Source organism: Petromyzon marinus, unplaced genomic scaffold, assembly GCF_048934315.1.
Source record: "Petromyzon marinus isolate PM22_M1 ecotype Great Lakes invasive population unplaced genomic scaffold, UKy_Petmar_22M1.pri1.0 PM_G_Scaffold_47, whole genome shotgun sequence".
Lineage (NCBI taxonomy): Eukaryota > Metazoa > Chordata > Hyperoartia > Petromyzontiformes > Petromyzontidae > Petromyzon > Petromyzon marinus.
In genome coordinates this window covers 196450-214330 of record NW_027422999.1, presented here as the reverse complement: position 1 = coordinate 214330, position 17881 = coordinate 196450, and the positions used below count along the sequence as shown (strand labels likewise).

At 50.9% G+C, this 17881-nt stretch overlaps 1 protein-coding gene across 1 annotated transcript in view; it reads left to right on the top strand.

Annotated features, from left to right (window-relative positions):
- The first annotated feature begins 9181 nt into the window (after positions 1-9181).
- Positions 9182-17881, top strand: part of LOC142917347 (uncharacterized) — a 37026-nt gene continuing 28326 nt past the window's right edge. Inside the window, exons 1-3 of the mRNA XM_076061982.1 lie at positions 9182-9462; positions 10155-10240; positions 14847-15054. Coding sequence (XP_075918097.1) covers positions 10163-10240; positions 14847-15054 — 286 coding nt within the window. The 5' untranslated portion in view covers positions 9182-9462; positions 10155-10162. The remainder of the gene's footprint in view (positions 9463-10154; positions 10241-14846; positions 15055-17881) is intronic.

The following is a 17881-nucleotide window of genomic DNA, read 5'->3' as shown; positions in this document are numbered from 1 at the left end:
GTGATTGCTGGCGAAATGTCACGGTATCCAGAGTGCAAATGTTGTTGCTTGGCTCGCTAACCCACCAGTGTGATGTGCTAGTGTACTACACTACACACTACACTATGCATTACACTATACACTACACTATATATACTACACTATACTATACACTACACTATACACTACACTATACATTACACTATACACTACACTATACTCTACACTATACAATACACTGTACACTACACACTACACTATACACTACTATACACTACACTATACACTACACTATACACTACACTATACACTACACCATACTCTACACTATACACAGGTTGAAATTGTGTCTGCTGTGTATATGGATGGCTTCATGAACGAATCTTTGTTGATGGCCATCGTCTTAGAGAAATCAACTTAGTGTGAGCCAGCCGTAGTATTAAAATAATCATCAGCCACGGTAGAAGCGTTGGTCCTACCGTGTTACCAAATCTGCCTTCTGCTCACGAACACGGTCCGAGACACGTCGCTTAGTTTCCCCAATGTAACTGCAGACACAGCTTAGTTTGTAGACGCCGGGATATTGCATGTCAGGAATCTTGTCTTTCACAGATGGGATCAGATCGCGAATTTTATGTACTGTGTTAAATCGTACCTGGATCTTGTGTTTGTTCATGATTTTGGAAATACTTTTGGTTACCCCTGCTATGTATGGCAGGGTGATGGTTTTTATTGGATCCTCAGATGGCTCCTTCCTCACGTACTCTTTGGTTCTATTCGGTAAAGTCACGTAGGTAAAAAAAATAAAACAACAAAAATCACGACGTTTCGGCCACAACACAAGCGGCCTTCATCAGTTGAAGGGACCGGGCTGTCTCGAGGACAGAGCTGGAGTGAAACACAGCCACGCTCAGACCGCGACCTTTAAGCTGTGTGCGAGGAAACAAGGTGCCTTGACAAAGGAATTAGCGTAAAAAAATAGCATTTGATTGGCCGACTTAGCATGATGAATGGTGTACATGCGGGTGCACATGCCGGTTGGCGCGGGGGGGGGGGGGGGAGTTTACATATTGATGGTGTGAAAAGAGAATTTTTAAGAACTGCGAAAGTTTGGGGTACCACTACTTTGCGGATTGTGTAGTCAGACAATCCATTCGCCTTGAGGGCTTGGTGTACGTGTTTTGAGTTCACTGGTCAGGCGTTCGTGGCCGGAGATGCACTGAGCTCTGTGGTGTAGCGTTTTGACGAGGAAATTCTTCCGGGATGGATGGTGCTGGGATTCGGGTTTTAGGTAGCCGTCAGTCTGGGTTACTCTCCTGTAGACAGAATGGCTCATTGAGCCATCTGGTCTCTCTTTGATTGAGACATACAAGAAAGGTAGCATGCCATCCGTTTCTACCTCCGTGGTGAATTTGATGGCTGGGTTTATGGAATTGATGTGGTTGAGGAATTTTATTTTGAGCCGGTCGGCCATGTGGCCAGATGACAAACATGTCATCCACATAGCTCTTCCACAAGGACGGATGCCTGGATGGCGTCCGTCTCAAAAATTTTCCATGAAAACATTGGCCACAACCGGTAATAAGGGAGAACCCATAGGGGTGCCTTCAACTTGTTTGTCGAATGTTCCATTCCGGGTGAGTATTGGTGAGGCAGTGTCTCGCCAGGACCGGTACATCGGCATTCAATCCTCGTTGGACCAAATCCTCAATGATTGCAATGGGTATCGGGCACAGGAACTTTGGTGAACAAAGAAACTACATCGAAACTGACGAGTAAGTCACCTGGGAACAGTGAGATGTCTTTCATTGACGATACCAGGTGAGCTGAGTTAAGTACAGAAGAGGTGGTCTTACCAGTGAATGGCTGAAGGTCTCAGATATCGGGCCAGTTCGTAGGTGGGTGAGCCAATGGTGGAGACGATGGGACGGAGTGGTGTACCTTCTTTATGGATTTTTGGTAAGCCATATAATCTGGGTGGTCTAGCAGCAGAAGGTTTTAAGGAAAACCGTTTTGGTCTGTTCAATTAATGAAGCTGAATCAGTGATGATGCTGTTCGTTTTTGTAACGAGGCTGTTGGTGGGATCTCTTTAAATTTTTTGTGTAGCTACCATCATTAAGTAGCTCCTGAATTGTTATTGTTCTATGTGATTTTGTCCATGATGACCGTGGCATTGCCCTTATCGGCTGAGAGGATCACGATATCATCTCTCTTTTTCAATTGAGATTATACATGTATTTATTTACTGCCAAGATGGCGCCGATGATGGCAGCCTCGGCCGGTTGGTGCGCCCTGTTTTGTCCAGTTTTGTCTTGAGAGGGGCTTGCTGTTCAACACACTCGTGCTGATGAGAGAGGCCTGCTGTTCATCACACCCGTGCTGGTGAGAGAGGCCTGCTGTTCAGTACACCCGTGTTGAGGGGCCTGCTGTTCAGCACACCCTTGCTGGTGAGAGAGGCTTGCTGTTGAGAGGCCTGCTGTTCAGCACACCTGCGCTGGTGAGAGAGGCCTGCTGTTGAGGGGCCTGCTTTTCAGCACACCCGTGCTGGTGAGAGGGGCCTGCTGTTCAACACACCCGTGTTGAGGGGCCTGCTGTTCAGCACACCCGTGCTGGTGAGAGGGGCCTGCTATTCATCACATCCGTGTTGGTGAGAGGGGCCTGCTGTTCAGCACAACCGTGCTGGTGAGAGAGGCCTGCTGTTCAGCACACCCGTGTTGAGGGGCCTGCTTTTCAGCACACCCGTGTTGGTGAGAGAGGCCTGCTGTTCAGCACACCCGTGCTGGTGAGAGAGGCCTACTGTTGAGGGGCCTACTGTTCAGCACACCCGTGTTGGTGAGAGAGGCCTGCTGTTCAGCACACCCGTGCTGGTGAGAGAGGCCTGCTGTTCAGCACACCCGTGTTGAGGGGCCTGCTGTTCAGCACACCCGTGCTGGTGAGAGGGGCCTGCTGTTGAGGGGCCTACTGTTCAGCACACCCGTGTTGGCGAGAGGCCTGCTGTTCAGCACACCCGTGCTGGTGAGAGAGGCCTGCTGTTCAGCACACCCGTGTTGAGGGGCCTACTGTTCAGCACACCCGTGCTGGTGAGAGGGGCCTGCTGTTCAACACACCCGTGCTGGTGAGAGGGGCCTACTGTTCAGCACACCCGTGCTGGTGAGAGGGGCCTGCTGGTCAACACACCCGTGCTGGTGAGAGGGGCCTGCTGTTCAACACACCCGTGCTGGTGAGAGGGGCCTGCTGTTCAACACACCCGTGCTGGTGAGAGGGGCCTGCTGTTCAACACACCCGTGCTGGTGAGAGGGGCCTGCTGTTCAACACACCCGTGCTGGTGAGAGAGGCCTACTATTCATCACACCCGTGCTGGTGAGAGGGGCGTGCTGTTCAGCACACCCGTGCTGGTGCGAAGATGGCGCTGATGATGGTAGCCTCAGCCGGTCGGTGCACCCTGTTTTGTCTTGTTTTGTCTGTCAATTCAGTGTTTTGCCAAGATTTTCGGAGTTCTCTAACAAGAGACGAACTTTTAAATATCAGGGAAACAACTCCTGTGGATTTAATTCCTACTTTTCTGCTTCCAGCGGCAGAATTAGTAGGCATTCTAGTCAATGCCGCGCTAGGCTTTGCTCAAGCAACGAAACGCCACCCAAGGGGTAAACGGTCGGGGGCTCTAGTACGGCTACGCAGACGCGGAATCCGAACAGTGCTGCCGAGCTTTTTCCTCTCCAATGTACGTTCACTGTACAACAAAATGGATGAACTTCAGCTACTGATGGTAAAAAACAAAGACTTTCTTTCAGCTTCTGCATTGTGCTTCACGGAAACATGGCTGTGTGATTTGATTCCGGACACTTCGCTACAACTAGCAGGATTCCATCTTGTAAGATCGGATCGTGACATAGCACTCTCCGGCAAGACGAAAGGCGGTGGTATTTGTTTTTACATTAACAGTGGCTGGTGTGTAGATGTCACAGTGATTCTGCAACATTGTTCTCCACTCCTTGAATCAATTTTTATAACCTGTAAACCGTTTTACTCGCCTCGCGAGTTCGCGTCGCTCATTTTGGTCGGAGTTTATTTGCCGCCTTGTCCTCAGGTTAAAGAGGCCCAACGCATGCTCGCCGATCAGATTCTGAGTGTGGAGCGAGCAAATCCAGATTCGTTGGTTATCGTACTTGGCGACTTTAACAAAGGTAATCTCAGCCACGAACTCCCCAAATACATACAATTCATTAAATGCCCAACCAGAGAAGGGAACACTCTGGATCACTGCTACACTACAGTCAGTAGAGCCTACCACGCCATCCCCCGAGCAGCACTAGGACACTCTGACCATGCCATGGTCCACCTGATTCCTGCATACAGGCAGAAACTAAAACTCTGTAAACCTGCTGTGAGGACATCTAAACAGTGGACCAGTGAGGCTGTGGAAGATTTGTGGGCGTGCTTAGATTGTACTGACTGGGATATGTTCACGACTGCTACCAATAGTCTGGATGAACTCACAGAGGCTGTGACGTCCTACATCAGCTTCTGTGAGGACTGCTGTATCCCAACACGTACCAGGGTGAACTTTAACAACAATAAGCCCTGGTTCTCAGCAAAGCTCAGAAGGTTGAGGTTGGAGAAGGAGGAAGCATTTAGGAGTGGAGATAGAGACAGATTCAAGGAGTCGAAGAACAGGTTTAGCAAAGCGGTGAGAGAGGCTAAACGACTGTACTCAGAGAGACTAAAACACCAGTTCTCTACAAAAGACGCTGCTTCTGTCTGGAGAGGGCTCAGGCAGATCACCAACTACAAACCCAGAGCCCCCCACACCACTAACGACTCCCGCCTAGCCAACGACCTGAACGAGTTCTACTGTAGATTTGAAAGACAATTGGACTGTCCTGAACCACCCCTTCCGACCCAAGAGGCCCCATCCCCCACCAATACTACAGAGACGACTATCTCCCTTCAGGAGGGAGAAGTTAATAGACTTTTCAAGAGGCAGAATCCACGCAAAGCAGCCGGGCCAGACTCTGTCTCTCCAGCCACCCTCAGGCACTGCGCTGACCAGCTGTCTCCGGTGTTCACCAACATCTTTAACACCTCCCTGGAGACATGCCATGTACCAGCCTGTCTCAAGTCCTCCACCATCATCCCTGTGCCCAAAAAGCTAAGGCCAACAGGACTAAATGATTACAGACCGGTCGCCCTTACATCTGTGGTAATGAAGTCTTTTGAGCGCCTGGTCCTGGCACACCTCAAAGCCATCACAGACCCTCTCCTGGACCCCCTTCAGTTTGCCTACAGAGCCAACAGGTCTGTGGACGATACAGTTATCATGGCCCTCCACTTCACCCTACAGCATCTGGACGCCCCAGCATCCTACGCCAGGATCCTGTTTGTGGACTTCAGCTCTGCCTTCAACACCATCATCCCTGCCCTGCTTCAGGACAAGCTCTTCCAGCTGAACGTGCCATACACCACCTGTAAATGGATCACAGACTTCCTGTCTGACAGGAAGCAGTGCGTTAAGCTGGGAACACAAGTCTCTGACTCCAGGTCCATCAGCACCGGAACTCCTCAGGGCTGCGTCCTTTCCCCTCTGCTCTTCTCCCTGTATACCAACAGCTGCACCTCCAATCATTTGTCCGTCAAACTATTGAAGTTTGCGGATGACACCACCCTCATTGGGCTGATCTCTGGTGGGGATGAGTCTGACTATAGGTGGGAAGCTGACAATCTGGTGACCTGGTGTAGCCAGAACAACTTAGAGCTAAATGCTCTAAAGACAGTTGAGATGGTTGTGGACTTCAGGAAGAATACAGCACCACTCACCCCCATCACCCTGTTAAACTCTCCAGTCAAAATTGTAGAGTCCTTCCGCTTCCTGGGCACTATTCTCTCCCGGGACCTTAAGTGGGAATTGAACATCAGCTCCCTCACCAAGAAAGCTCAACAGAGGATGTACTTTCTACGGCAGCTGAAGAAATTCAACCTGCCAAAGACAATGATGGTGCAATTCTATACAGCGATCATTGAATCCATCCTCACCTCCTCCATAACCGTCTGGTATGCTGCTGCCACTGCCAAGGACAAGAGCAGACTGCAGCGTATCATCCACACTGCTGAGAAGGTAATTGCCTGCAATCTACCAACCCTCGAGGACCTGCACACGACAAGGTCCATGAGGCGAGCGAGGAAGATTATGGCCGATTTCTCCCACCCTGGACACTCTCTGTTTCAGCTACTCCCCTCCGGCAGAAGGCTTCGGTCCATCAGGACCAAAACCTCACGCCATAAAAACAGTTTCTTCCCATCTGCTGCTGGCCTGTTAAACAAGGCCAAGGGCTAACACTGTTTTTAACATTTGATCTACAGAACGACGCCTTACCGATATTAACTATGTTACCCTATTTGTATTTTTAAATTAATTTTATATACTTCAGCCCCTTGGTGTTAGACTTTTAACCCTTATTATAGTAAGACTTGTTTAAAACTTATTTAAGATTTTAGATTCCTATATGTTGAATGTATGCACCATCCTGCCAAAGTAAATTCCGTGTCGGTGTGAACTTACATGGCGAATAAAACCCTTTCTGATTCAAAACGCTCATCCTTACTGACGTTGCTGGCTGGCATCTTAGCGCTCTTGAGGGTTGCAGCGATCTCAGATCTTGTCGCGTCTGCAGCCACGTGTCCCCAAACCCTTACGAGCGACATGGACCTGGGCAACGATATCATCCGCTGGTTTGTGTTTGTGGTGACTACAAAGTTTAACCGTTAGCCAAAGCCGGCTTCAGACCGTTGCAAATAGGGCTATTACTCAAGATTAATAACAACCTCGTCAACGTCAAACTTTTTAATGTGTTGATCTGACTTCTTCTTGGAAAGGAGGTTGAACTTGGAAATCAGGTTATCTTTACATTCAGCTGACACGTTATCTACACGTTCCCAATCAGACGTAGACATTTTATTTCCCCCCCGTCATTGTTAAGTGCGATTTCCAGAGTGTCTCGTCCGCGTGATCTAGTTCAGCGCGTAGCAGTCTAATTCTCTCTTAGATCAGGGGCCAAGCTATAGGCCCCTGAACAAGATTCGTTTGGCATTGGAAGATGTGATGTGTGGTGCCACCGGAGCGGGGCAGCTCGGCCTCCCCCCCCCACGAACGCACGCACGCCCCCACTAAACACTCGCATGCACCCCCCTAGGGTCTCGAGGAGGGATCACTTGGTACGATGGGTTTTCACCCGAAGACCCCACTAGCAGGGATCACGTGGTACGATGGGTTTTCACCCGAGGACTCCGCTAGCAGGGATCACGTGGTACGATGGGTTTTCACCCGAGGACCCCGCTAGCAGGGATCATGTGGTACGATGGGCTTTCACCCGAGGACCCCACTAGCAGGGATCACGTGGTATGATGGGTTTTCACCCGAGGACTCCACTAGTAGGGATCACGTGGTACGATGGGTTTTCACCCGAAGACCCCACTAGCAGGGATCACGTGGTACGATGGGTTTTCATCCGAGGACCCCACTAGCGGGGACGTTCCACGGCTTCCCCGGACCAGGAAATTTTCCGAGCCCCCCCAGACAGGATTATGTGGCGCCCTCCCCTCACAAAAAAGGGGGGCATAGAGCTTAGAGCTTTACAGGCCGGCCGCGATGAAGCATACACAACACGTGGGGGGTGGTGGGAACTTCATCCAGCACCCAGCGTCAGAGTAAACAGCGGGCTGGGAGGGTTAAAGCAACAGGCCGATAATAAGTAGACACACAGAGAGAGAGACAATGGGGAGGGGGGTGGATGACGTGACCACCCCCTCCCCCCATCCCCAACGGCCAGAGCGCTCCTAACGGCCGCAAAGAGGATTCGATTGGATGCGCAGGATGACGTCACATGACCCGGGGGAGGGGGTGGGGGGGATTCGATTAGATGCACAGGATGACATCATATGACCCGGGGGGGTGGGGGGCGGAGTTAAGGGGCTTGGGACATATATAAGGGTGGTGCAGGAGGGAGAATTTGTGGCAGAGTCCTTCTGGAGCGGCGGCGGCGGCGGGAGACAAGCTAGCCGTCCTCAGGGTCCGCGCTCGGGACGCCCGCAGGGTGGAGCTGAGAGCGATCGACGACACAAAGTCCCCCAAGGCGAGAGAGAGAGAGAAACATCTCCCTCGGCCCCGTCGGGCAGCGGCGGCAGCGGCCGCAGAGGGGAGCGGCGGACACGGACAAAGGAGGTCAGTTCGGTCGGCTCGGGCTCAGGCGGTGGACGCACTCTGAGACGGGTAGGTGAGAGAGGAGGAAGGGCTGCTGCTGGCTGGAGGGGGACATACACGGGAAAAAAATCTTAGCGCAGACTACTGACTTTGTGACGCATGTGTGTACGTGTGTGCGTGTGTGTGTGCATGTGTGAAGAGCGGTTACGGCCTTCATAGGTGCTGCTCGCTAACAGCACTTCCCCTACAGTCTGTTAAGGTTATATGGGGGATCTTTGTGAAGAGCGGTGGGACAGCGATCGGCGTACCACGCTGTGCGTGTGTGTGGGTGGCTTTAATCAGCATAGGCACCCGTAAATAAATAATTAAACAGAGGGACGTTTGACTTTCACCGCAAGCGAGCGCGCAGAGATTAATTAATTAATTGCTTACCGAGCGCGCGCAGAGATTAATTAATTAATTGCTTACCCAGCGCGCGCAGAGATTAATTAATTAATTGCTTACCCAGCGCGTGCATATTAAACTACCCTACTACGGCTGCCCGCACCCACGCGCGTGGGTGGTCGCGCGCGTGGGTGGGGGGGTCACGTGGGTGGGGGAGGGCCGTCCAGCGCCCGTTGGCTGTTGACACAACGGCTTAGTATAAATAAATAATTAACTCTGAGCAGCCGCCAGCGGCGAGTGGGGGGGGTGGAGGGGTGCTGACGTCACACCCCAACCGCTCGCGGGGGAGGGGGGAGGGGAAGATCAGACCCCCCCCCACCTAGTGTGGAGTGGGGAGGGGGAGATCAGTCCCCCCCCACCTAATGGGGAGTGTGGAGGGGGGCATTAGCCCCCCACAGATGGAACCAGGGGGGTCGGTGTGTAAATGAGAGGCTGTGTGTGTAGTGTGAGGCTGTGTGTGTACTGTGAGGCTGTGTGTGTAGTGTGAGGCTGTGTGTGTGGTGTGAGGCGTGTGTTGCCCTGGCTTGCCCTGGCTTGCCCCAGCAACGTCACGTGGTGTGCCTCGTCGCTGCTGCTGCTGCCACCACAACACGCTTAGGGCTTTAAGGCTTTTCTGTTTATTATTAATCTGTCATTTTCCATGATTAGTCTGTGGTTTTCATTATTAATCTGTCATTGTTGATTATGAGTCTGTCATTAATATGTCATTTTTCATTATTAACCTAATTTGTGTGTATTATTAATCTGTCATTTTTCATTATTAACCTAATTTTTGTTTATTATTAATCTGTCATTTTACGACGGCAAAAACGTGGTAGTCACGGCGACATTTGTCATCAGTGTTGTGAGTAGCCCGCAGTGAGAGCACGACTACACACACACACAGACATACACACACACAGGTTGTGTGTCTGTGTGTGTGTGGGGTGAGGTTGCACAAGAGACACACACAGACACACAGAGACACACACAGACACACAGGTCGTGTGTGTGGGGTGAGGTTGCACAAGAGACACACACACACAGACACACACAGAGACACACACAGACACACAGAGGTGGTTGTGTGTGTGGGGTGAGGTTGCACCAGAGACACACACACACAGACACACACACAGACACACACACAGCCACACAGAGAGACACACACACAGACACATAGAGGTTGTTGTGTGTGTGTGTGTGGGGTGAGGTTGCACCAGAGACACACACACAGACACACACACAGACACACACACAGACACACACAGACACACAGAGACACACACACACAGACACACACACAGACACACACAGGTTATTGTGTGTGTATGTGTGGGGTAAGGTTGCACCAAAGACACACACAGACACACACACACATAGAGACACAGGTTGTTGTGTGTGTATGTCTGTGTTTGTGTATCTGTGTGTGTGTCTGTGTGTGTGTGTCTGTGTGTGTGTCTGTGTGTGTGTGTCTCTGTGTGTGTGTGTCTGTGTGTGTGTATGTGTGTGTGTCTCTGTGTGTCTGTATGTGTCTGTCTCTGTGTGTGTGTTAAGGTTGCACCATGTCGAGCCCATTGAAGCTGATCGTGAGCGCCGATTCCAACCGTGGGGGGCAGCGCTACATGGAGGACATCACAGAGGTGGGCGGAGTCTCTGTGTGTCTGTGTGTGTGTGTATCTGTGTGTCTCTGTGTGTGTCTGTGTGTGTCTCTGTGTGTGTGTCTGTGTGTGTGTCTCTGTGTGCCGGACAGGCAACTCTGTCGTGGACAGTGCTGTGGGGGGAGATCCAATTTTGATTGGCTCCTCCCCTCATGGCATATGTGTCCACCACAGGGGCTAAACGGGGGCTCTGGATGGGTGCGAGGGGCTGGTAACCCCTCCACCTTCAATTAATTACCACGAATTAAACTGAAATATGTAACTAATAAGCTTGTGCCGGAGGCCCCGGGGGGCCAGGCGTCTATGACGTCTCCTGGCCAAACCCCAATTGGCAGAGCCAGAAGATTGAATACCTACCCTCGGGGCTACTCCAGAAACAACTAAAAGCCACTACGGGTGGCCACGTGGAATGTTCGAACGCTCACTGCAGAGGAGAGGCTGCCACTCCTCTGTCGGGAGCTGGACCGGTAACGCCTGGATCTATATGGCATTCAGGAGGTTCGGTGGACCGGCTCTGGCTCCTGCCACCATGAGGGGTGGACAGTCCTCTACTCGGGGCAGCAGACTGCCAAACAACAGGGTGTGGGTCTTCTTTTGAACAAAAGAATGAAGGGGGCGTGGGAGTGTAGCGGTGAGGTCTGGGAAGCTGTAAGCCCCAGGCTACTTTGGGCTCGCCTTCCCATCAACCGGAGGCGAGGAATGGTGGTCGTGGTTACTTATGCCCGCACCGAAGATGAACATCCGTGGAGTGATGCAGGCAAAGCCGATGAGTCAGATGCCTTCTATGACCTCCTGTCACAGGTGCTGGCTAAAGTGGCCCCTCGGGATAGAGTCATCATGTTGGGTGACTTCAATGCCCGAGTTGGTCATGATACTGGCACCTGGTCTGGAGTGATTGGAGGGCATGGGCCAGATCAGCTCAATAGCAACGGTAGGAGGCTGCTAGATTTTTGTAAAGCCCATGGGCTTGTAATTACCAACACGCAGTTCCGGCATCGGCGCATCCACACAACATCATGGATGCATGCCGGGTCCAAGCAAGAACATCTACTGGACTACATAGTGACAGACCAGCGAATGCGAGCCCATGTCCTTGACACCAGGACCTACCATGGAGCTGATCTGCCCTCTGACCATCGACTAGTCATCTGTAAGATGCGCCTGCCATTCTTCCACTCCGGTGGTGGGTGTACACCCAGGACCCCATTCCAACATAAAGTGGCCTGGTCTCAGTTATCTGATGAAAGTTGCAAGCGAGAATTTCATCATCGCTTGCGGCTGGGATTGGCATCGTCCCCGACTCCTGATGTCGAGGGTAAATGGGCGAGGTTTAGGACTGTGACTCATGCAGCTTCAATGGCTGCTTTGGGTACGCGGTCCAGACCTCCCCAGAGACCCTGGCTGACAGAGGAGGTGTTCAGGATGGTTGAGAAAAAGCGACAGGCCCACTGTAATCGGCTACAGAATCCCACGTCAGAGAATGAGGCTTACCGCAGCCTTCGCTCGGAGGTTCGGAGAGCCGTGAGGCGCTGCAAGGATGGGTGGTGGTCGCGGGTTGCTGAGGAGATGGAGTCTGCCTCAGTGGCCCGTGATCACAAATCTCTATTTAACTCCATCAAAAAAGTAACCTGCAGCGCCACACCTATTACCATCATTAGGGGAAAAAACGGTGATCCAATCTCCGACCCCCAGGAACAGGTTTGCAGATTTGCTGAGCATTTCTGTGAGGTCCTGGGGGAGGGAAAATCCCTCAGCCAGGAAAACATCGTGGCACAAAGTGAGGATGACCCTGCTGAGGCTGCGGTGCCTCAAATATTGGAAGAAGTCACCCCCTGTGAGTGGCTGGCTGAGGTGCCATCTGCTGAGGAAGTATTGAAGGCGATCCGGAGTCTGAGACCAGGAAAGGCAGCGGGCAGAGATGATCTCCCAAGCGAAATGCTGAGGGAGGGTGGCGTTTGTGCACAGACTGCCCTATATGACATCATAACAACAGTCTGGACCACTGGACGGGTTCCGCAGGATTGGAAGGATGCCCTGGTGGTCCCCCTTTTTAAGAAGGGGGACCGCACAGACTGTAACAACTACAGGGGCATCTCACTCCTCAGTGTGCCTGGAAAGGTCCTGGCAAGGATTATTCAGCATCGCCTTGCCAGGCACGCTGAGGAGAGGCTTGCGGAGCCCCAATCCGGTTTCAGGAAAGGGCGGTCCTGCACAGATGCCATATTTTCTGTCCGTCTGCTACAGCAGAGGTGTAGGGAATTCCAACAAGACCTACATCTCTGCTTTATTGACCTGGTCAAGGCCTATGATACCATCAGTAGGCCTGGGCTCTGGGTCGTTCTTCGTGCTTTTGGAGTACCTGACCCTCTGCTCACGATCATTAAGGACCTTCATGATGGTGAGCGGGCCCGGGTAAAACTACGTGGCCGGGAGTCAGAGCCATTCCCTGTACACCTTGGGGTGTGACAGGGATGTCCTCTGGCTCCCACATTATTTAACATCTATTTTGACCACGTAGTTCGTGAAGCCTTCAATAGCTGTACCGGGGGAATCTTCATATGGTACAGATATAATGGGAGGCTAATCGATGCCCGGGTGCGGTCAAGGGATGGCTCCCTATTGCTCAACCACGTTATGTATGCTGATGATTTGGTAATAGCTGCTCAGTCAGAGGAGGAGTTGGAGACGCTGCTGCTGCTGAGACTGGAGCGTGCCACTAAGAGGTGGGGCCTTACCATTAGCCCCACCAAAACTAAGCACCTGCCTGGGTATTGCGTACCATCGGACACTCCACCCCCAGAACTCCCAATCGGTGATGGGGCAGTTGTGGAGAGAGTGGAGAGTTTCCCATACCTGGGCAGTGTGCTTATGACTGGCTGCAGTTTAACAGCAGAGGTCTCACTCCGAATCAGTCGAGCGGCAATATATTTTCATCGGTTGCGTAACGCTGTGTGGAAGCTACCTGGTCTGTCGCTCCGCACTAAGCTTCAGGTCTTCTCGTCCACGGTCATTCCCTCCCTTCTCTACGCTTGCGAAACGTGGACCCCCCTAATGGAACATCTTCGCCGGTTAGAAACATTTAGGCTGGCCTGCCTACGATCCATCCTGGGTTTAACCAGACTGTATTGTGTGAGGAGCTCACAAATCCTTGAAAGATCTGTTCAGGATCCCATCGGTGAGCTCCTCCGGCAGGCAAGGCTGCGATGGCTGGGTCATGTAGCCCGCATGCCCAGCCACCGCATGCTGAAACAGCTTTTGTTTGGCCGGATTGAGGGGTCTAAGCGGGCGCGGCACGGGCTAGAGAAGAGATGGAGTGATGTGGTACAGGAGGACGTGGAGCTGAGTGGACTTGCCGATGACTGGTACCAGCGGTGTCAAGATCGGCCTCTGTGGAGGAGGCTCGTGAAGGATGCTACTGGGCAGTTGGAGGCAGTCGCCCTCCAACAACAACGGAGGGCGGAGGAGCGACGCTCAGAACAACGAGCGGAGCTCCGGGTGGCTAAAGCACAGCAGGTTGGCACAGTAGGGGGCACAGGTGGTGCATCAGCCAGTCATCTCAGTCAGTCGACCCGTGGCACCTGGGTCTGCCCCGTGACCTCCTGCCAGCGGGCGTTCGACACTTCACGTGGCCTCACGGTGCACATAGCCTGGCACAAGCATCGTGGTGACGTCACCGCCACTTAGTGGTGAATGGCGGTTGTTGTTGTTGTCTCTGTGTGTGTGTGTCTCTGTGTGTGTGTCTGTGAGTGTCTCTGTGTGTCTCTGTGTTTGTCTCTGTGTGTGTGTGTCTGTGTGTGTGTCTCTGTGTGTGTGTGTGTCTCTGTGTGTGTCTCTGTGTGTGTGTCTGTGTGTGTGTCTGTGTGTGTGTCTCTGTGTGTGTATGTGTGTGTCTGTGTGTGTGTCTCTGTGTGTGTTTCTGTGTGTGTGTCTCTGTGTGTGTGTCTGTGTGTGTGTGTGTCTGTGTGTGTGTCTCTGTGTGTGTGTCTGTGTGTGTCTCTGTGTGTCTCTGTGTGTGTCTGTGTGTGTGTCTGTGTGTCTCTGTGTGTGTCTGTGTCTGTGTGTGTCTCTGTGTGTGTCTGTGTGTGTGTCTGTGTGTCTCTGTGTGTGTGTCTCTGTGTGTCTCTGTGTGTGTCTGTGTGTGTGTGTCTCTGTGTCTCTGTGTGTGTCTCTGTGTGTGTCTCTGTGTGTGTGGGGAGCGATAGTGTAGCGGTTAGCGCGCTGCACTATGAACCTGGCGACCCGGGTTCGATTCCCGCTCACGGCCAACGCCCAGTGACGATTATCTCAACCGGTCCTGGGCCTCCCCCTAGGTCGATTCGGCCTCAAACGAGTACCTGGTGCGGTGCGTGAACATCGCCACTGGGGAGACAAAGGCGGCCGGGCGTGGTGCCGGCCACCCACCCCCTCGTGTGCCCTCGCGGCCATCGCGGGCGCCGCTCGCTAACGGCACTTGCCTCCACGGTCCGCTAAGGCTGCACAGGGGATCTTTGTCCTCTTTGTCCGCCGGGTCGCCGGTCGAGGCCTAGGACCGACCCACAATGCACCGCTCGCGTCACGTGACGTTCCCCTCGCCGCCCCGTGCCCACAGGTCTCCACCGAGGGCGACGGGGATGCCATCTTCCTGGCCGTGTTCGACGGCCACGGCGGCCCCCAGGCCGCTCGATTCGCCCGCCGCTGCCTCTGGCCCTCGATCCGCGCCCAGCCCGGGCTGTGGGGCGCCGCCGACCCCGCGGGAGTTTGCCACGCCATCCGTGACGGCTTCCTGGCGTGCCAGCGCGCCATGTGGGAGGAGCTGGGTGGGTCTCACGCGCGCTGCGCTATACACTACACTATACACTACTTTACTATATACTACACTATACACTACTATACACTACTATATACACTACACTATACACTACTATACTATACACTACACTACTATACACTACTATATACACTACACTATACACTACACTATACACTACACTATACACTACTATACACTACACTATACACTACACTATACACTACACTACTATACACTACTATACACTACACTATACACTACACTATACACTACACTACTATACACTACACTATATACTACACTATACACTACTATACATTACTATACACTATACACTACACTACTATACACTACACTATACACTACTATACACTACTATACACTAACTACTATACACCACACTATACACTACTATACACTACTATACGCTACACTACTATACACTACTATACACTACACTACTATACACTACACTACTATACACTACACTATACGCTACACTATACACTACACTATACACTACTATACACTACTATACACTACACTATACACTACACTATACACTACTATACACTACACTATATACTACACACTACTATACACTACACTATACACTACACTATACACTACACTACGATACACTACACTACTATACACTACTATACACTACACTATACACTACACTATACACTACACTACTATACACTACACTATATACTACACTATACACTACACTACTATACATTACTATACACTACACTATACACTACACTACTATACACTACTATACACTACACTATACACTACTATACACTACACTATACACTACTATACGCTACACTACTATACACTACTATACACTACACTATACACTACACTATACACTACTATACACTACACTACACACTACACTACACACTACATTACACTATACACTACACTAAATTAACGTTTTGTTCCACCATTTGAACCTCGTTTGCCTGTAGCACAATATGATAAAAAAAAATTAACCCTTTCATCTGGCAACAAAACTGACACCAATGTTTTTCGTGTACAAGGAGTCATTGTTTGTGCATTGAGCACAATAGCTGCGGTCAGAATGCAAACAAAAAACAGGCAGCTCTGATAATGTATTGGCGGTGGAATTGATAAGTCCACACCCGAGACAGCTTCCCTTAGAGCCTCGTCTCACACGCGGTGTTAGACCAGGTGATGATGATGACGTCTCACACTTGCGGTGTTAGACCAGATGATGATGACGTCTCACACTTGCGGTGTTAGACCAGGTGATGATGACGTCTCACACTTGCGGTGTTAGACTAGATGATGATGACGTCTCACACTTGCGGTGTTAGACCAGGTGATGATGACGTCTCAGACTTGCGGTGTTAGAGCAGGTGATGATGACGTCTCACACTTGCGGTGTTAGACCAGACGATGATGACGTCACACACGCGGCGTTAGACCAGGTGATGATGACGTCTCACACTTGTGGTGTTAGACCAGGTGATGATGATGACGTCTCACACTTGCGGTGTTAGACCAGATGATGATGACGTCTCACACTTGCGGTGTTAGACCAGGCGATGATGATGACGTCTCACACTTGCGGTGTTAGACCAGATGATGATGATGACGTCTCACACTTCTGATGTTAGACCAGATGATGATGACGTCTCACACTTGCAGCGTTAGTCCAGGTGATGATGATGACGTCTCACACTTGCGGTGTTAGACCAGGTGATGATGACGTCTCACACTTGCGGTGTTAGACCAGGTAATGATAACGTCTCACACACGCAGTGTTAGACCAGATGATGATGATGTCTCACACTTGCGGTGTTATACCAGGTGATGATGACGTCTCACACACGCAGTGTTAGACCAGGTGATGATGACGTCTCACACAGGCGGTGTTAGACCAGGTAATGATGACGTCTCACGCTTGCGGTATTAGACCAGATGATGATGATGACGTCTCACACTTGCGGTGTTAGACCAGGTGATGATGACGTCTCACACTTGCGGTGTTAGACCAGGTGATGATGACGTCACACACACGGTGTTAGACCATATGATGATGATGTCTCACACTTGCGGTGTTAGACCAGGTGATGATGACGTCTCACACTTGCGGTGTTAGACCAGATGATGATGACGTCTCACACTTGCGGTGTTAGACCAGGTGATGATGACGCCAAAAGGCGCAACATTTTGTCGCGTGATTGGGGCCAAATGTAGCTGATAGAGGCAAAATAAACATTGAAATTGGTTTAATTTGTTGATCAGGGAAGGCTCTAAGAAAAGCCGTCTCGGGTGTGGACCAATAAAATTCAAGGACGGTGCCAATATTATTATCAGAGTTGTCTCTTTTGTTTGCATTTTGACTGCTTGTGTTGTGGTTATTGCAAACATGATGCCTTGAATAAAGGTGTCAGTTTTTCTGCCAGTTAAAAGGGTAAAACCTATTACTATATCTTGTTACTGGCAAATGAGGTCTCATAATGAATTTGATCTTCTCCGATGGATGCTGCTTGATAGCGGAGAGTGAAGAAACGTGAGTGTGGCTGATGCTGTCTGAAGTTACTTAGGAAATAACGAAGAGCAAAGAGAAGTGGTAGAGTTACCAATAAATTGATCAGAGTCTAATTTTATTTTGTCTCAATGTAATGGCAGGGAATATTGACAGAAATAATGTCATCAAACACTTCGCTGCATTTCACTGTAGCACTGCATTAATGGCAGTGAATGTTGCACAATACATTTATTTCACCCATGGCTAATGTGTAAGAGATTCTCGCAACATTTTTCATATTTGATATATTTTTGTTCAA